Raw genomic sequence first — 21,192 nt, 5'->3', positions numbered from 1 at the left:
ATTGGCCCAGGTGACTCCATACTAGTATCCTAGGCCATCTAGTAGCTCCTAGGTCTGGGCTCTTGCAAAAAGCTTGCAGTTCATCAAGGGTTGAGCTGCACATTGGGGCTTTTAGATGTGCTGCTGAGGAAGTGATTTCCTGCATTTAATCATCTTCCGATGAATGCTAGAGAAACTGATCTAGAGTGGCTCCTCTTGGTTGAACTAGCTGAAGCATACTGTATATACTTCTTTTAAAAATTTCATATAAAGGAATAGAAAATAATACTGGAAAAAAAACAAAAAAGGTCACAATCTTCCATAATTCCATCGCTCTTACCAATTACCTGAAGTTAAAAAACCCTCTCAAGTTTCTCCCTTTGCTTGTCAAGCCCTGCTGCAGAGAGGTAAGCTCTGTTCAGAATTTGCTTTGTGTCCTGGATTTTTTCCTATGCTCACAGAGACAGGATTAGCTGGCCGTCTTGCTTTGTGTGCTCTTTCTAGACATGTAAAATAATACATTTGAAATACTTGTTTTAATGGTATTTTATAATAAAGCAGCTATTAATAACTTTCCTTTTTTTCTTTATTCCAGCCGTCTTTGTGGCAATTCTACATTGGTAAGATTTAGTTTCAGTTTGAAATATTCAAAAACATTTGAATTAAAAATTGCCATCACTCTTTGCATACAGTAAAACAATAACTTCTGGCTATATTTGTAGAACATCTTTATGTGCACCAATTTATACATGTATTTTGCTTTTTTACAAACCTCATATGTGAAACAGCATTTACAAAATAGATGCATTAGGGGAATAGTAACTTACGAATTAAAATATTTTTGCTTTACCAAATAATTCACCACACGTTTCTTTAAATATCTAGCTTTTCTAGTGTATTTTGCATGTGTAGTTCATTTAAAACCTTCCTTTACTTTATGGTAATTATATGTTGCTAGTGAAATAACTTTTTTTTTTTTTTTTTTTTTGAGACAGAGTCTTGCTCTGTCTCCCAGGCTGGAGTGCAGTGGTGTGATCTTGACTCACTGCAACCTCTGCCTCCCAGGCACAAGTGATCCTCGTGCCTCAGCCTTCCAAGTAGCTGGGATTACAGGTGTGCACCACCAGACCCAGCCAATTTGTTGTATTTTTGGTGGAGACAAGGTTTCACCATGTTGGCCAGGCTGGTGTCAAACTCCTGGCCTCAAATGATCCACCTGCCTCGGCCTCCCAAAGTGTTGGGATTACAGGCATGAGCCACCACACTCAGCCAGTGAAATAACTTTGGTGATAAAGTTTTAGTAACACCTGCCAATTGGAAATCAGGTAAAAAAGAAGGTAAAGATTCTGCAGTGGTTATATGGTTAAATGGCTCTGAGTCTTTCAGTGTGCAAGCCTGTGTACATTATTTTACAAAAGTGTTTATAAAAATTTGTAAAATAATATTTCCTTCTGAAATATTTTATTTTTACCTGTGCTCAGTGATTTCTACCCTTGGGAGGTATGAGATCTGCCCCTATGTTCTATTGACACAGTGCTGCTCTAGACATTTAGTCTGCAGGGAGATTTTGATGTTAGAACTGAGGCTGCAATGGTAGGGAATATTCCTGCAGTTTTTGGTACCCTGGCATATGGCCTACATGTAAAGAAGGGTTAGTGGAAAACAGGGTTAATATATGGAACTTTGCTTTATTTTCAACTTCACTGGAAAGTACTGACTACATAAGTTAGCTATAGCATAATTGTTGGCCATAGCTAATTTTGTTTATCACATTTGCTCTTTTCTTCACTGCCTATAGCTGTTGAGTTTCACTACTAAAAGGTCTTCAAGTACACACCTGTATTCTTTGGCACTTGAAAGTTGATCCTTTATGTGATATTATACTTATTGTAAGTCTGCTTTGATCTAAAGTAATTTTATTTAAAATTATATTCTGAACCCTTTTCAACAGTTATGGAGGTATTTCCCAAGGCTGGTACATTAGAATCACTTGAAACTTAAAAAACAAACACTAACCTGCCTCTGTTCTGATTTAGAGGCCTGGGATGGAAGGAAGGGTGAAAAAAGCCACAAGAATTTTAGATACACAATTAAGGTTTTTTTTTTGTTTTTGTTTTTGTTTTTTTGAGACAGAGTCTCTATCTGTCACCCAGGCTGGAGTGCAGTGGCATGATCTCTGCTCACTGCAACCTCCACCTGCTGGGTTCAAGAAATTCTCCTGCCTCAGCCTCCCTAGCAGCGAGGATTACAGACATGCACTACTATGGCTGGCTAATTTTTGTGTTTTTAGTAGAGACGGGGTTTCACCATGTTGGCAAGGCTGGTCTCGAACTCCTCACCTCAAGTGATCTGCCCACCTCGGGCTCCCAAAGTGCTGGGATTACAGGCATGAGCCAACGTACCCGGCCACAATTAAGCTTAAAAACCACTGAGTTAAGGAATTTCAGGTGTGTGCCATACTGGATTATAAATGCCGAAAAACATACAAGTTAGTAAGCAAATTATAAAATTAATATTATAACAATTTATTGTTTTCTTTTTTATGGCTTTCTTATTGTTTATTTTACTGTTAGTTTTGAAACTTGTTCTTATTGTAATATGATTCTTCATTTTTTTCTAGGTTACATTTAGTAACACTTTTTGAAAATGATCATCATTTCTCTCACCTCTCATCTTTGGAACGGGAGATGACTTTTTGCATTGAAACGGTTAGGTTTCTTCTTCTAACGAATTAATTTGTGGTTTAAGAATAGCCAGACCGAGAGGTGACAGCATGCTGGCAGTCCTCAGAGCCCTCGCTTGCTCTCGGCACCTCCCCTGCCTGGGCTCCCGCTTTGGTGGCATTTGAGGAGCCCTTCAGTCCCCCACTGCACTGTGGGAGCCCCTTTCTGGGCTGGCTAAGGCCGGAGCCCACTCCCTCAGCTTACAGGGAGGTGTGGAGGGAGAGACACGAGCGGGAACCGGGGCTGTGTGCCGCACTTGCGGGCCATCTGGAGTTCCGGGTGGGCGTGGGCTTGGTGGGCCCCGCACTCAGAGCAGCCAGCCAGCCCTGCTGGCCCTGGGCAATGGGGGACTTAGCACCTGGGCCAGTGGCTGTGGAGGGTGTACTGAGTCCCCCAGCAGTGCTGGCCCACCGGCGCTGTGCTCGATTTCTTGCTGGGCCTTGGCTGCCTTCCCACGGGGCAGGGCTCGGGACCTGCAGCCCGCCATGCCTGAGCCTCCTACCCACTCCATGGGCTCCTGTGCGGCCCGAGCCTCCCCAACGAGCGCCACCTCCTGCTCCACGGCGCCCAGTCCCATCGACCACGCAAGGGCTGAGGAATGCGAGCGCCCGGCACAGGACTGGCAGGCAGCTCCACCTGCAGCCCCAGTGCAGGATCCACTAGGTGAAGCCAGCTGGGCTCCTGAGTCTGGTGGGGACGTGGAGAGTCTTTATATCTAGCTCAGGGATTGTAAATACACCAATCAGCACCCTGTGTTTAGCTCAAGGTTTGTGAGTGCACCAGTCGACACTCTGTATCTAGCTGCTGTGGTGAGGACGTGGAGAGTCTTTATGTCTAGCTCAAGGATTGTAAATACACCAATCAACACTCTGTGTCTAGCTCAAGGATTGTAAATACACCAATCGGCACTCTGTATCTAGCTCAAGGTTTGTAAACACACCAATCAGCACCCTGTGTTTAGCTCAAGGTTTGTGAGTGCACCAATCGACACTCTGTATCTAGCTGCTCTGATGGGGACGTGGAGAACCTTTGTATCTAGCTCAGGGATTGTAAACGCACCAATCAGCGCCCTGATGAAACAGGCCACTCGGCTCTACCAATCAGCAGGATGTGGGTGGGGCCAGATAAGAGAATAAAAGCAGGCTGCCCGAGCCAGCATTGGCAACCCGCTCGGGTCCACTTCCACACTGTGGAAGCTTTGTTCTTTCGCTCTTTGCAATAAATCTTGCTACCGCTCACTCTTTGGGTCCACGCTGCTTTTATGAGCTGTAACACTCACCGCGAAGATCTGCAGCTTCACTCCTGAGCCCAGCGAGACCACGAGCCCACCGGGAGGAACGAACAACTCCAGACACGCCACCTTAAGAGCTGTAACACTCACCGCGAGGGTCCACGGCTTCATTCTTGAAGTCAGTGAGACCAAGAACCCACCAATTCTGGACACAAGACTATGAGGTAGAAATTTATTAGGAATTGAAATGAACTTTTGGTGAACTGCACTGTTTCATAAGCTATTACCCAGGTTTATTATTTAAATAGTAAAGTGTTTGAGATTATTTTTCTGTTACTTCATTATCTCTCACCCTTTCCTAATGCAGACTTCTTTTTAAGATAATAAAGATGAATTATAATAGCTGAGGAAGGAGGACAAAGAAAGCACTGAAGAAGTGATAAAGGGGAATGAAATGAGATGTTATCAGAAATTGCTTTCTCTTTGGCTACGGTTAGGAGATCCCATGTTTTACCTGGGCCTTTTAATGATGACGATTATTTGGCTCTCTTTTGATTTCAAGATAATCTCTCAAGAGATAACTTTTGATATAGTTTTTAAATAATTTTCTGTTTTTCAATACTTAATCTTTAAAATGGAGTTTTTTGCCGTACGTGTCTCACATAATTATTGTGAGGAGTAAGTGGGATAGCAAATGCCAAAATTGTACAATTTTACATTTAGAAGACAGCACAACCGTCCATCTTCCAGATCTGCTCACAGCTGGTCGGGGGCCTAGTGAAGCATTGAAACTGGCTCTCCTCAGTCTAGCCATTGCTTTTTGTTTAAATTATAGTAAAATTTAGATTTAAATTTGTAATAAAAAATTTCAATGTTTATCATTTAAGTGTACAATTCAGTGACATTAAGTACATTCGTGTTGTCTTGCAACTATTAACCACTGTCCACATCCAGAACTTTTTGCTATCCCAAACAGAAACTCTACCCACTAAACACTAATCACACCCAGCTCTATTTTCTGTCTCTGTGATTTTGCCTATGCCAGGTCCCTCAGTCACTGCTTTTTAATTTTCATCCCTATATTGCCCCATAAAGTTTCAAAGCATTGGATACATTAACATATGTATGACATTTGAACATTTTAAAGGTATTTCCAAAGACAGAATATAAAATATTATTAAATAAAGAGTGTAACTGTGGCAGAGTCTGGACTTCGGTGACAGATCGCTGGATTCTAATAGCGGTTCTATGCTTTATTGTATGATGGCTAGTCAGGTCACCTCTCAGATTCTCAGTAATCTCGTCTGCTCAATAGAAATAATGCCAATCTTAGAGGGGTTTAGGGAAAATGAAGGGAGATAATGAATGGCAGCACATAGCAGAATACTTAAAACAATAGCTGTTATTAGTAACTTATTTATATATTTAATATTTCCCTAAATATAGTCTTTTGCATATTAGATATCCTTTAATTGTTGTATTGCTTTGTTATCCTCCTAAGCAGAAAGGAAAATTCTTTATGAATTCATATTTTGCCAATCAACTATGAGATAATGGCCTTTCAGACATCAGCTAAAACAGACCTGTAATTTAGTAGTTACTCGTGTTGGATTAGGCAGATATGATTATAGCATAAAGCATTTTTTAGGGAGAATGCATTTTAAACAATGTGGCCCTTTTTTGCTTTTAGATTTTAGGAGCGAAAGCAAGAAATTGTTGGGGAAATAAGACACAACATGCTGTTGTTAATCCATGAATTTTAACTCAACAGCACTTTTACTATCCTAATGAAGCCTTTATTTTATATGCTGAAGTGTAAGACACTAAAATAATCTGCTTTTTAGTACATAGCATTTGTGAGCAACAATAATCAATTGACATTGAGCTTTCACTTTGCACAGAGGATTAGATGGAGCTATGAATTAAGCTAGAAGCACTGGATTCCTTGCTCATGATGCTTATGGTCATTATATTTTATTTCCTGAGAGCATGGGAAAAAAAGTAATTTTCTATATGCAAAGTTGTACAGAGGCATGAAGGCATCCCTGTTTATGATAGAATTAATCAGATGTCAACCTTCAAGCATCTCAAATGTGGGGGATAAAACCAGATGTGGGAAAATCAAACATATACTGTCTACACATTTTAAGACATTATTAGAGAAACTCTTTAAATTGTTTGACCATCCAACTCTTTAGTTTGAAAGCCTATAGAAAATTTGGAAGGATAGTACACTGATCACCTGAAAATACGTGTTCTTTAAAGTCCAAGAATGCAAAATAGCGAGGAGTGATTAGGAAGTCGTCTTATTAACCTTTTTTTTTTTTTCAGAAAAAAAGTTCTAAAGAAGTGATAAAAATAAATATTTTAAAGTTTTAATTATATTGACAATATGTGCCTTTTTTTTTTTTTTTTAAAAAGGGACTTTATTATTCTTACTTCAAGACCATTATTGAAGCACCTTCATTTTTGGGAGGACTGTGGATGATTATGAATGACAGGCTTACTGAATATCCTCTTGTAATTAATGCAGTAAAACGCTTCCATATTTATCCAGAGGTGAGTCGTAATTTGAGACAAATAATATTTGTAGAGTGATCCTCTTTGTCAGATAAAAATAGTAAGCACAATCTTGTTAAGAAAGGGAGGGGACGTTTCAGGTTTATTAATTGTATGTATCCTTATAGTTGAGTAGAATATCATAAGTTCCTCTTAAAATTTAAAGACCCCAGAAACAGTTCTCTCATGAACTCGAAGAATGAACCTTAGTGTGTAAATAATGGCCAGGGTAATAGACAAGCCAAATGGAAAAGAGGGTCATGGGAGCCAAAAAGTTCTAAATAGGGATAGGGATGGGCTTTTGGCCTTGGACACCTCGTGGGTGAGCACGATGACCACGTGAAGGGACAGTGAGAGTGATGAGCTTGAATAGTGATCTTGGAGTTACATTAGTAAAGTAAGATTTATTTAGTCACACAGCCAGAAATCTATTACTATTTTCCAACACTTAGCCTAAAAGAGTATGGTTGTTATAGTAGTCTGTAAATGCTAGAAATTTGAAAAACGGAGACAAAATTAGTGAACTCACTTTGTGAACTCAAGATAAATGCTAAATTTGACACCATGGTAAATACTACTGTTGAGTTTAAAGTTGTCTCAGAATCCAGCATATTAATGAAAAGTTACTGCTTTCTAGTCCTTTATTCATATTTTTATAGCTTTTAAAAATTATTATTCTTTAGATTTTGAAATGCTTAAAACTACAGACTTAGAAAATAATATTCAAATATGTGTGATCAACCATCTAAAATAAATAAATGCTAATCTTTGTCATTTTTGCATCAGCTATTTTAAAATAATTAAAATATTATAAATACAGTTAAAATCACCTTTGTTCTGCTCCTAGTCCAACTTACACCTTTATTAAAATTTGGTGTGCGTATCCATCCAATCTCTGTTTTCAGAGATTGTTTTATTATATGCTTTAAGTCCACATAAATGATCTCATACTGAATGTGTCACTGTAGGATTTTTTCTTCAAAATTGTATTTTTGAACTTTCTGTATATATATATTTCTTTAATTTTAACCATTTTATGAATTGTAAAGTTTATGTATTTCCCCATCTTAATATATTATTTCCAATTTTTTGATTACAAGCAATGTAATCTAAAATGTACATTTTTGTATGGTTTTCTTCTGTATATGTGCAATATTTTGTCTAGGATATATACCTAGAAGTGGAATTGTTGTTATAGAGTGTGTGCTTTTTCAGCTTTACCAGATATTGGTAAATTGCTGTCTGAAGCAAATGTAGCAGTTCACACTGCTGTCTAGAATTTTCTCATATCCTTATTAGATTTTGAATTGTCAGACCCTGCGATTTTTACTCTTATGATGGCTGTGATATGCTTTTTGTTTTAATTTGTACTTCCTTTATTATTTATGGGGATAAATATATTTCCATGTTTAATAAGCATTTGGATTTGTTCTTCTGTCAACAACATATATAAATCTTTGTCACCAAATCAGCTTTTTTGAGGTATGACTTACATGTAATAAAATGTGCCAATTTTGATTGTACCATTCTCTGAGTTTTGACAAATGTATGAAACTATATATCCATCACCACAATTGAGTTACAAAACATTTTCGGAATGCCAAAAAATGCTCCATTGTGGTAACTGTCTTTTCCCCCATTGAATTAATTGTCTTGGTACAATTGTTGAAAATTGGTTGACTACATTATATGTGAATGTGTTTCTGGATTCTGTTATTCTCTTGATCTATAATTATGCCAATACCACACTGTCTTGATTACTGTAACTTTAGAATAAATCTTGAAAGTAGATAGTTCTCCAACTTTTTCCTTTTTAAAATTGCATTTCTATCTAAATGTTAGGGTCAGCTTATTAATTTCTCAAAAAAAAACCTGCTGTGATTTTGATTGGGATTATGTTGGATTTGTACATGTATTTGGGAAGAATTGACATCTTAACAATATTGAATTTTCCAATCCACGATCATGGTGTAGATCTCCATTTTGTTGATTATTTTTAATTTGTCTCAGCAGTGTTTTGTATTTTTTCAATGTACAGTCTTCCCCAGTACTCTTTTATTATAAATGGTATTATTTTAAAATTTTTATTTTTCCATTTTTTGTTGCTTTTGAATAGAAATATAGTTGATTTTGAATATTAACTTTGTACCTGCATCTCGATGAAGTCAGTGGTTCTAGTAGGTTTTTTGTAGAATCCTTTGGATTTTTCTATGCACATGATGATACAGTCTGTAATTAAAAGCAGTTTTACTTTCCAGTAGATATACCCTAAATGTTTTTAAACAGCTTTATTGAGGTATAATTGATATATGATAGCTGGTCATATAGATGAAGTATAAAGTTTGATTAGTTTTGGCCCACCTGTAAAACCATCACCAGTCAAGACAATGAGCATATCCCTCATCCCAAACTTTCCCTGTGCTCCTTGGTAATCCCTCCTTCTTTCGTCTCTCTTTGCCCACATCCCATCCCTAGGAAACCACTAATATTCTTTTTGTCATTATGGTTTAGTTTGCATTTTCTAGAATTTTATAGAAATAGAAACAGAATTGTTCTGTGCCTAGGTCTTAATATATGTGGTTGACTGAGCGATGACACAGATAGATCAGTACCACTAAAGAAGAATTTATGAGTAATACTTCCTTGGAGAAGAGGACAAGTCACATCACACAGAGCCACAGGAGAGAGACAGTTTGGTCAGGCAGAAGCAGTATTGAGGGTAAAGCCTAGGCCATCGCTTTTATTGGGGTTTCTATGGGAAAGGCAAAACCAGGCAGAGTTTAAAAAAGAAAAGAAATAAAATCAAAAGACAGTTGACAAACTGGGAGAAGATATTTATTTGGTTTCTTTTTGTTTGTTTTGAGACAGAGTCTCACTTCATTGCCCAGGTTGAAGTGCAGTGGTGTGATCTCGGCTCCCTGCAGCCTCTGCCTCCTGGGTTCAAGCGATTCTCCAGCCTCAGCCTCCGAAAAGCTGGGATTAGAGATGTGCACCACCATGCCTGGCTACTTTTTATATTTTTAGTAGAAACGGGGTTTCACCATGTTAGCCAGGCTGGTCTCAAACTCCTGGCCTCCAGTGATCCTCCTGCCTCGGCCTCCCAAAGTGCTGGGATTACAGGCGTGAGCCACCATGCCCGGCCAGGAGAAAATATTTGTAATATATCTCACAGATAAAGGGCTAATACACCTAATATATAAAGAACTCTTAATTTATATTTTTAGCTTCTGGAGGCTTTAGGTGTCAATTTGGTGATGAAGAGAGCTGGAATGATGGCACTGTCATTCCTACAATAAGGAAAATAGCTGGACAAACTGCAATATAGCACCTTTTCTTGAACCCTTCAGAAAACTGAGGTCAGAGGACAACCAACGCAAAATTTCAAGAAGAACAGGTGCCTGCAGAAAGCACAAAGAACTGAGCATTCTGGAATAGGAACTGCTTGACTGAGATAGGGGCTTTTGAATGCCATATAAGCTGGTACAAAGATTAAACCAGAAATTTTTTAATGAACTGCTACAGGCTTAGTGTGAGCTGGTATGAAATGTGAAGGTGAGCAGGCTCTGTCAGAGAAGATTGGGGAAGTATTTAGAGAAAGCTTTCCCTATGGTGCTGGCTAGGGGACAGGAAAAGCAATCATTGCTCGGACTCTGCTCACACCCATGTTGTGAAATCTCTCCTAAGGAAAAGAAAGCCATGATCTGCAGGGAGAACGGTATCAAACCCATTCTCCGAGGACACTGGTGGCTATCCAGTGAAGCTGGTGAAAGAGAACAGGCAGGAAAAAAAAAAAAAACCTAAATGTTAAAAAACAGTCATATTCCTTGAGGAGGGAACACTTACGAAGGGTACAGCCCCCAAATCCCAATTCAGAGTACCTGTCTAAGATTGAGGCTTAATTGGAACATCAGAAAACCTGTCACTCTTCCCCCATTACATTAACAAGCCTTTGGTAAAAATCACAGTGGAATGTGACTGAGTGAGTTTTGCCAGGCATTTTCTTTCTAGGGAGCAGCACAAAGGAAAACCCAAAACCAAGTTCAAAACAAGGTACCACTAGAGGAATTCGAAATCGTTAGTGTCCATAGCGGCAACAAACTCTAGCTTTGGTAACTATAGCCATTACAAACTTCAAATCCAGCCCACCCTAACTAGATTAACACAAATCCCTACGATAAAGACCTAACGGTAAGAAAGATGTTCTTAATTTCAAGCATAAAAATACTGACCTCTATGTCTACTGTCTTCTACAACATGTCTAACTTTCAGCAAAAATTATGAGGCATACCTAAAGGTAAGAAAAAGCACAGTCCAAAGAGACAGAGCAGTCATCAGGCAGACCCAAAGAGGGTACAGATATTGGAACAACTGGACAGGAGATTTAAGTAACTATGATTAATATTTTAAAGACCCAAATGGAAAAGACAGATGATATGCAAGATCAGATAGCTAATTTTAGCAGAGTTGGACCCTGTAAGAATCAAAGGGAAATGCTAGAAATAAAAAAAATGAAGTAAAAAATGCCTTACATGAGCTCATCAGCAGACACAGCACAGCAGAAGAAATAATCAATGAGTTTGAAGATAGGTCAATAGGAATGCAAAGAGAAAAAAAAGTGGAGGAAGGAAATGGTAGAACATCTAAGAGCTGTGACACCATATCAAATATTCTAATATATGCATAATTAGAATCCCAGTGGGAGAGGAAAGGATGAGGAAGAATAAACATTTGAAAAATAAATGACTGAGAATTTTCCAAAATTAGTGACAGATACCAAACCATAGATCCAAGAAACTCAGAGAACATCAAAAAGGATAAATATCAAACAAATGCGTGAATGAATAGATAAACAAACCAAACATGCATATGCAAACCTAGGGGTAAATGTAAACACATTAAAGAGTATGAGACAGAGACTATCTCACAAAGCCTAAAATACTTATCGTCTGGCTCTTTATAGGAAAAGCTTGCTGACCTCTTATCTAACAGAATGAATAGACTAGGGATATAATGTGAGTTTCTTGGGCAGCACCAAGGGCTTCATTTGAGGTGGATGGTCTTGAAATGAAAACAAAACCAGCCAACAGAATTGTGTTCCTCCAGCTATAATCAGATTCCCAAGTATAAACATGGAGAAAATGGAGAGTTGGATTTAATCATGTTGGGTCAGCTTTCCCTTGGATGTAGAAAGCTAAAAAGAACATTGCTCATGGCCTTCCAGCAATGTCAGCAGCGACAAAAACAAAAGCCAGACAGTCTTCAGATTTACAACTTTTCCTGAAGCAGTCAGGGAGCTGAGGTCACAGGGCAATCAAATAACCCAAAATAAATTAAAAAGATAAAGCATGTGCAAGGAGAACAGAAACAAGCATTTAATTACATGGGTCATGCCACTAGACACAATGGTAAAGAATTCAGCTCAAATTGTTCACCAGTCAGTCTACTGACTGACTGTGGCTAAATGCCTAGTGTGGCTTAGCAAGGGTATTTGCAATTGCTTACAGACATTTTTACACAGACCTCATAAGGTGCTGACAAAAGATTAGCAAGAGTGCTCAGAAAGCATCCTCCATGGTAAAGCCTGGGAGAACAGGAGCCACTTAGAGAAAGGCATGAAACCCACCCACCCCCCTCTTCCTTATCTCCCCTATAAGTCTTACACTCTCTTATCTTAAACTGCTGGGGGAAAGGTAACAAACAATGTCCTTTTCACATTACTGGTACAAAAATAGGCCACAGATCCAGATATAGTCCTTGAGCCTTACTTTTGCTAACCCCTTGATGCCTGTTTCATATCTTCTCTCTCCAGTTATCCCAAACCTCCTGTCCCCCTTGAAACTCTCAGCAAATGACCTTGTTTTCTACTGTTTTCCCATGCCCATTATGTATTTCCTAGCTGTATCCCAGGTGCCTACTTCCTGGAATATGGAGTTGATTCAATATCATATTTGTTGAATGAATGAAGCTATGCAAATTTCCTTGTGCTACATACTCAGTAGTCAATGGATACAACCTAAGCACAACCAAAATTAGGTTTATCTGTATCCTTACCTGCATTTGGTATTGTCACTATTTTTTATTTTACTCATTCTTACACATATGTAGTGATATATCATTATGGTTTTAATTTGCATTTCCCTATTGGCTAATGATGGTGTACATCTTTTTGTGCTTATTTGCCATCCATATGTGAAACGTGTCTTTATGTATTTTGCTCCATTTCTATTTGAATTGTTTGTTTTATGAATTTTGGACCTTAGGATGTTCCTTACATATTATAGATGCGAATTATTTTTCATATATATGGCTTGCAAATATATTTTCCCAGTCTGTAGCTTGCCTTTTCATTCTCTTAAACAGGGTCTTTTGCATAGTGTTGTTGAGTTTGTCTCAATTTTGGGGGAATTTCTGTCTAGTTCTTCTATCAACTAAAAGAATTAGTTGAAAATACTAATTCTAGTTTTTTGACAGAGGGATTCTGAAGTCTCCTAGTAAAATTATGTATTTGTACATTTCTCCGTTGACGTCTTTTTTTCTTCACATATTTTGTAGCTCTATGTTTGGCGCATATGCATTTAGGATTGCAGGGTCTTCTTGTTGAATTTTTTAAAAAATAATTTAACGATGACTTTTTCTTCCTTCTCTGATAATTTGTGCTTTTTTCTGATAATGGCATCGTCACTTCTGCTTTCTTTTCATTACTGTGTCTATGATAAATTCATCATTTTCCATCCTTTCACTTTCAGCCTGACTTTATTATTATATTTGAAGCGAGTTCCTTGTAAACGGTTGGGTAATATTTTTAAATCCAATTTGTCAGTGTATCTCTTAATTGGTATGTTTACCAATTGACCACTTACATTTAATATAGTTATTAATATGTTAGAGTTTAAGTCTGTGATTTTATTTTGTGGTTTCTATTCTTGGTTTTCAATTTCTGTTCGCTTTTATTTTAACCTTCTTGTGGCAGAACGTTTTATTTGAACATTGTTTAGAATTATATTTTGATTTATCTATTTTTTAAATATATCACTTTACAAAGCTTTTTTTAGTGGTTCTAGCAATTGTATTACCACAATTTATTACAATCTGTTGCTGCTGTCATTTTACTGTATGTTTTAATCATCAAACTTATTTTAAACTCAAGTTTTACACATATTTTATAAACTCAGGAAGAAAGTGAAAGCCTGTTTTATTTTATCAATTTTTTTATTTCTTCCTTTTTGATGTTCCAACATTCCTTCTTTTATCATTTCATTTCAGTTTAGGGGATTTTCTTTAGCTACACTTTTAGAATAGATGTCTGTTGTAAAAGTTCTGCTGGCTGCATTTTTTTTAAATTTTTAAATTTTTAAATTTTTTTTAGTTTTTCTTAGAGAATGCAGTTTCTTTTCATTACTGAAGGATATTTTTGCTGGACATAGGATTCTGGGTCGATAGTTCCTTTCTTTCAGCATTCAGCAAGTGTTGTGCCATTTTGTTCTGGCCCTCCATAGTTTCTAATGAGAAATCCGCTGTTAGTTGAATTCTTTTTCTCCTTTAAGTAAGGTTTTGTTTCTCTCTTGTTGGTTTCAGTATTTTTTAAAATTTAGTCTTCAAAAATGTATCAAAGTATAATGTTCAAAGTTCAAATGTTTTCTAAAGTATATTGTATTTTAGTGTGGATTTGTTTAGATTTCTTCTGTTTGAGATTTGCTCAGCTCCTTGAATATTTAGGTTTATATCTTTTGCCATATATGGGAAGTCCAGTCATTATTTCTTTTTCTTTCTTTTTTATTTATGTATGTATGTATTTATTTATTTTGAGACAGGATCTCACTCTGTCGCCCAGGCTGGAGTGCAGTGGTGAAATCTCAGCTCACTGCAACCTCTGACTCCTGGAATCAAGGGATCTGCCCACCTCAGCCTCCTGAGATGGGCAACCACCATGCCTGGCTAATTTTTTTGAATTTTTTGTAGACATGGGGTTTCACTATGTTGCTCAGGCTGGTCTCAAACTCCTGGACTCAAGCAATCTGCCTGCCCTGGCCACCCAAACTGCTGGGATTACAGGCATGAACCACCGGGACCAGCCTCAGTAATTATTTCCTTGAATTCTTTTTCAGCCCTGCCTCTTTCCCATCTCCTTCCAAGACTCCAATGACATGAATGTAGGATCCTTTGTTAAAGTTCCACAGGTCCCTAGGGCTGTTTTGTTTGTTTATTCTGTTAGCATCTGTTTTTTCTCTTTTGCTCAGATTGAGTAATTTCTATGGTTCTGTCTTCTAGTTTACTGGTTATTTTCTTCTATCTCTGCCATTCTCCTCTTGTGCAATCCATTAAGGTTTTTAATTTTGATTATTTTATTTTTGAGTTATGAAAATTTTGACTTTTCTTTATGTGTTCTATTTTTCTGCTGACACTTTTTCTTCTTCCAACTTCTATTTTAGGTTCATGGGATACATGTGTGGGTTTGCTGTATAGGTAAATTGCATGCAGTGGGGGTTTGGTATATGGAGTATTTTGGCACCCAGGTAATAAGCATAGTACTCAATAGGCAGTTATTCAGTCTTCACCCTCCTCATACCCTTCACCCTCAAGTAGGCCCCAGTGTCTGTTGTTCCCTTCTTTGTGTCCATGTGTACTCAGTGTTTAGCTTCGCTTATAAGTGAGAACACACAGTATTTAGTTTTCTGTTCCTGCATTAATTCACTTAGCATACTGGCCTCTTAACTCCTTCCATGTTGCTGCAAAGGACATTATCTTGTTCTTTATAATGGCTGCGTAATATTCATGGGGTATATGTACCACCACATTTTCTTTATCTGTTCCACTATTGATGGCATTTAGGTTAATTCCATGTCTTCGCTATTGTGGATAGTGCTGCAGTGAACATACATGTGCATGTGTCTTTATGGTAGGCTAATTTATATTCCTTTGGGTATATACCTAGTAATGGGGTTGCTGGGTCAAATGGTAGTTCAGTTTTAAGTTCTTTGAGAAATTTCCAAACTGCTTTCCACAGTGTTTGAACTAGTTTACGTTCCCACCAGCAGTGTATAAGCATCCCCTTTTCTCCACAACCTCACCAGCATCTGTTATTTTTTGACTTTTTAATAATAGCCATTCCGATTGGGTTAGTGTGGTTTTGATTTGCATTTCTCTAATGATTAGTGATGTTGAACCCTTTTTCATATGATTGATGGCCACATAAATATCTAATTTTGAGAAATTTGTGTTTATGTCCTTCACCCCCTTTTTTTTTCATGTTTTAAAAAAGTGACATTGTATTATTACTATCCACAGGTGGGGCCTGCATGATGTGGTAGGTATGCTGGGCTCAGGGGACATGTGGGCTGTGAGGAGGAGATGATGACAGAAAGGCTGGAAGGAAAGGGGGTGGGTTTGAAGGCCAGGCCCAAGGGGTCCTCAGGTCTACTTCTGGGAGGGGACAGCCTTGAGGAAGCAGTCATGGCAAGCCACAGCTAGGCCACCAATCAGATTAAGAAATTTTGGGAAATCTAACTGCCCATCACTGCTGACATCCAGTTTCTTCATGTGGTCAAGGACACCAGGGTCCTTCTGGTTCTTTGTAAAGGCAGCCAGCTCTGTATTCATGAAGCTTAGGAACTCCGTCTTGGAGAGATTGCGGTTGTAACCATCCTTTCCAGCATACTTCTGGAAAACAGCAATCAGGGACTCAATGCACCACTCAGTCTCTGTAGGGCTGGAGATTTTTGCCATGTTGGAGCTGAGCAAGGCATGGGAGGCTATGACTGGGAGTGGCACGGAGTACCCATTTTTTAATGGGGTTGTTTTTTTACTTTTGATTTGTTCCTTATGGATTCTGGATATTAGACCTTTGTCAGATGAATAGTTTGCAAATATTTTCTCCCTTTCTGTAGGTTGTCTGTTTACTCTCTTGGTAGTTTCTTTTGCTATGTAGAAGCTCTTTAATTTAATTAGGTTGCATTTGTCAATCTTTGTTTTGTTGCAATTGCTTTTGGCATCTTCGTCATGAAATTTTTGCCAGGGTCTATGTCCAGAATGGTATTTTCTATGTTTTCTTCTAGGGTTTTCATTGTTTTAGGTTTTACATTTCAGTCTTTAATTCATCTTGAGTTGATTTTTGTGTATGGGGAAAAGAAAGGTGAAGTTTCAGTCTTCTGCATATGGCTAACCAGTTATCCCAGCATCATTTATTGAATAAGAAGTCCTTTTTCCTATTGACTTGTGTTGTCAGGTTTGTTGAAAATCAGATGGTTCTAGGTGTGTGACTTTATTTCTGGGCTCTCTATTCTGTTCCATTGGTCTATGTGTGTGTTTTTGTGCTAGCACCATGCTGTTTTGGTTATTGTAGCCTTGAAATATAGTTTGAAGTTGGGTAGTATGATGCCTCTGGCTTTGTCCTTTTTGCTTAGGATTGCTTTGGCTATTTGAACTATTTTTTGGTTTCATATGTGTTTTATTTTATTTACTTATTTATTTATTTTAACCTTATTTACGTTGAAGGAATATCCATATAAGTTTTAGAATAGTTTTTCTAATTATGTGAAAAATGTCATTGGTAGCTTGATAGGAATAACATTGAATCTGTAAATTGCTTTTGGTAATATGGTGATTTTAACAATATTGAATCTTCCTGTTCATGAGCATAGAATGTTTTTCCATTTGTTTTTATTGCCTCTGATTTCTTTCAGCAGTGTTTTGTAATTCTCATTGTAGAGATTTTTCTCCTCTCTAATTAGCTGTATTCCTAGGTATTCTTTTATAAGTTTTTTATTACTTTTTTTGTGGCTATTGTGAATGAGATTGCATTCTTGATTTGGCTCCCAGCTTGGACATTGTTGGTGCATAGAAATACTACTGACTTTGGTACATTGATTTTACATCCGGAAAGTTTGCTGAAGTTTTAAAAAGACATATCTAGGAGCTTTTAGTCAGAGACTATGGGGCTTTCTAGGTATAAAATTATATTGTTTACAAAAAAGATAGTGTGAATTCCTGTCTTCCTGTATGGATTTATTTTCTTTCTTTCTTTTGCCTGATTGCTCTGGCTGGGACCTCCGGTACTATGTTGAATAGGAATGGGGAGCGTAAACATCCTTTTGTTGTTCCAGTTCTCAAGGCAAATGCTTCTAGCTTTTGCCTGTTCAGTATGGTGTTGGCTATGGGTTTTTCATAGATGGCTCTTATAATTTTGAGGTATGTTCCTTCAATGCCTACTTTGTTGAAGGCTTTTAAAATGAAAGGATGTTGAATTTTATCAAAAGCCTTTTCTGCATCCATTCAGATAATCATGTGGGATTTTTTTTAGTTCTTTTATGTGATCAATCATATTTATTGATTTGCCTGTGTTGAACCACCCTTGCATCCTAGGAATAAAGCCTACTTGATTGTGGTGGATTAGCTTTTTGATGTGCTGATGGATTCAGTATGCTAGTATTTTGTCGAGGATTTTGCATCTATGTTCATCAGAGATATTGGCTTGAAGTTTTCTTTTTTACATTGTGGCTTTGCCACATTTTGGCATCAGAATGATGTTAGCCTTCATAGAATGAGTAAGGGAGGAATCCCTCAAGTTTTTGGAATAGTTTCAGTATAATTGGTATCCGCTCTCCTTATATGTCTGGTAGAATTTGGCTGTGAAGTCACCGGTTCCAGGGCTTTTTCTGGCTGGTAGGCTTTTTATTGGTGATTCAGTCTTGGAACTTGTTATTGGTCTATTCAGATTTTTCATTTCTTCTTGGTTAAATCTTCGGAGGTTATATATTTCCAGGAATTTAGCCATTTCTTCTAGGTTTTCCAGTTTGTGTCCATAGAATTGTTCGTAATAGTCTCTCAGAGTTTTTTGCTTTTCTACAGGGTCAATGGTAATATCTCCTTTGTCATTTCTGATTGTGTTTATTTGGGTCTTCTCTCTCTTTTTCTTTATTAGTCTAGCTAGTGGTCTATTAAATTTATTTGTTCTTTCAAAGAACCAACTTGTGGTTTTGTTGATCTTTTGTATGGTGTTTTGTGTCTCAATTTCATTCAGTTCATCTCTGATTTGGTTATTTCTTGTCTTCTGCTAGATTTTGGATTGGTTTGCTCTTATTTTTCTGGTTCCTCTAGGTGTGATGTTAGGTTGTTAATTTGAGATCTTTCTAACTTTTTGAAGTGGGCATTTAGCTCTGTAAGTTTTCCTCTTAACACTGCTTTGTTAAGCTGAACACGCTGTGTTCAGCGATCCTGGTATGTTGTGTCTTTATTTTCATTAGTTTCAAAGAATTTCTTGATTTCTACCTTAATTTCTTTGTTGACTCAAAAAGTCATTCAGGAGCAGGTTGTTTAAATTCCATGTAATTATGTGGTTTTGAGAGATGTTCTTAGTATTGATTTCTGTTTTTTTGCTGAGACTATCTATTTCTCTGGTAAACTTTTCAATTTTTCCATTTGTTTTAAGCATGCTCATTAGAGTATATTTATGATTGTTGCTTTAAAATCCTTGATAATGCTAATATTTCTTTCATCTCAGTATTGGAATCCATTTATTTCTCATTCAGTTTGAGATGTTTCTGGTTCTTGATGAGTGATTTTCACCTGAAACCTAGACATTTTGAGTATTATGTTATGAGACTGGATTTTGTTTAAACCTGCTATTTTAACTAGATACCTCTGGTATCACTCAAGCAAAGGAAGGGGAAAAGGGGGAAGGCACCATCTTGTTGCTTTCAGGATCACCTGAGGTCAGGAGTTTGAGACCAGCCTGGCCAACATGGTGAAACCCTGTCTCTACTAAATATACAAAAATTAGCCAGGCATGGTCGTGGGCACTTGTAATCCCAGCTACTTGGGAGGCTGAGGCAGGAGAATTGGCTTGAACCCAGGAGGAAGAGGTTGCAGTGAGCCAAGATCACACCACTGCACTCCAGCCTGAGTGAAAAGAGCGAGACTCTGTCCCCCCCCCCAAAAAAAAAAGCCCAGGGAAGGTAGAAGTCTAGCTTCCCCACTTGGCCTTTGTTTATATGGTAGGGGTAGAGCCACATTTTTTTTTACTTTTGACTTTTTGGGTACTTTTTGTATATTTGTCTTAGTCTGTTTTGTGCTTTTTGAACAAAGTATCTGAGACTAGGTAATTTATAAAGAATAGAAATTTATATGTCACATTTCTGGAGTCTAAGAATTCTGGAGTCCAAGGAAGACCAAGATCAAGGCGCCAGCAGATTTGGTGTCTGGTGAAGGCTGCTCTCCGCTTCCAAGATGGTGCCTTGATGTTGCATCTTCTGAAGGAGAAGAACACTGTGTCCTCACATGGCAGACAGTAGGAGAGTAAGTCAGCTTTAATCTCACTCATGAGGGGGGAGTCTTCATGGCCTAATCACCTCTTGCAGGTCCCATCTCTTAATACTATCACATTGGCCATTAAGTTTCAATACCTGAATTTTGGATGGGACACATTCAAACTATAGCAGTGCCCATTGGCATTTCTGGATTGCCAGCCTCTTTAACTCCAAGTCTGAGAAAATGAGGCACAAAGAGAGCCCACGGAACTCATAACCATATGAGTTATGGTACATTTCTAAATGTACATTTCTGCTTCTGGGCTCTACTCTATTGCAGTTATCTATTTGTCTATTGCTGTGCCAATATCATAGTGTCTTTTTACATTAGCTTTATAATACAGCAACAATTGATAGTGCAAATCCTCCTTTTTCAAGAATACCTTGACTGTATTTGGCCCTTTGCATTTCTGAATAACTTTTAAATCAGCTCATCAAAGTCAACAAAAAATATGTTGGAATTTTGACTGGTAGAGCATTGAATCTATAAAGCTTTTTAATATCAAAACATGCGGTGTTTGGTTTTTTGTCCTTGCGATAGTTTGCCGAGAATGATGGTTTCCAGCTTCATCCATGTCCCTACAAAGGACATGAACTCATCCTTTTTTATGGCTGCATAGTATTCCATGGTATATATTATTATTATCATTATTATTATTATTATGAAGAGAATGTATTTACCTCAATTATCTCTTTGTTTTTATCTTTTTTAAGGTAATCATAGCCTCCTGGTATCGCACATTCATGGGAATAATGAATTTATTTGGACTAGAAACTAAGACCTGCTGGAATGTCACCAGAATAGAACCTCTTAATGAAGTTCAAAGCTGTGAAGGCATGTTTCCTCCAAAAATGCTGTCATTTGTAAACATTCATAAACATTTAATAATATTATGATTCACTTTTAAGAATTATTGTAAAATTCTGTTGTTGATTTAAAAAACATTAGAACTGACTCACCTCAATGAGTATTTTACATTTTAAAGTAGTTTTCTGAGAAGGCTGTGTACTTAAAAATTTGAGTATAAATTTTGGAATTTGAGTATTAACATATCCCATTGTAAGGCAACCTTGACTATAAGTTAGTCTTCTATTTCAGAATGAGAAGATACAGAAAGATGTTTTTTGGGGTAGCTTCAATATATAAATTTTGAGGATACATTAAATAGTCAAATAGCTGTTTGTAATAGCTAATGTATAAATTTAATTATGCATACATATTTAAAAATTGGATATGCCATAATAGATTGATTTAGAAATATTACTTTTTTATATATGCTCATAGTCCATGAGTAGTATTAATAAAACTCTTCCTATTTATCTTCTACATTGGTCTCTTTGTCAAAGAACCGCTTTTGGAATCATCTAACAGCTTTCCAGGATACATAGTGGTCACTTC

General features: G+C 37.4%; 2 protein-coding genes across 2 annotated transcripts in view; one reads left to right on the top strand and one right to left on the bottom strand.

The window, feature by feature from the left end:
- The window catches only part of LOC463629 (probable C-mannosyltransferase DPY19L2), a 112,183-nt gene that overhangs the window by 2,238 nt on the left and 88,753 nt on the right, over positions 1-21,192 (top strand). The window contains 5 exon segments of the mRNA XM_054656220.2: positions 575-580; positions 582-599; positions 2,600-2,687; positions 6,355-6,492; positions 20,508-20,628. Of these exon segments, the coding sequence (XP_054512195.2) occupies positions 575-580; positions 582-599; positions 2,600-2,687; positions 6,355-6,492; positions 20,508-20,628 (371 nt within the window).
- LOC472478 (protein S100-A11-like) lies at positions 15,843-16,849 on the bottom strand. Its single transcript, XM_054656218.2, has one exon. It carries the CDS (start codon positions 16,213-16,215, stop codon positions 15,907-15,909), a length of 309 nt encoding a protein of 102 aa, XP_054512193.1. The 5' UTR covers positions 16,216-16,849; the 3' UTR covers positions 15,843-15,906.

The sequence above is a fragment of the Pan troglodytes genome, chromosome 6 (assembly GCF_028858775.2).
Source record: "Pan troglodytes isolate AG18354 chromosome 6, NHGRI_mPanTro3-v2.0_pri, whole genome shotgun sequence".
Taxonomy (NCBI): Eukaryota; Metazoa; Chordata; class Mammalia; order Primates; family Hominidae; genus Pan; species Pan troglodytes.
This window is presented reverse-complemented; position numbering and strand designations above follow the sequence as displayed.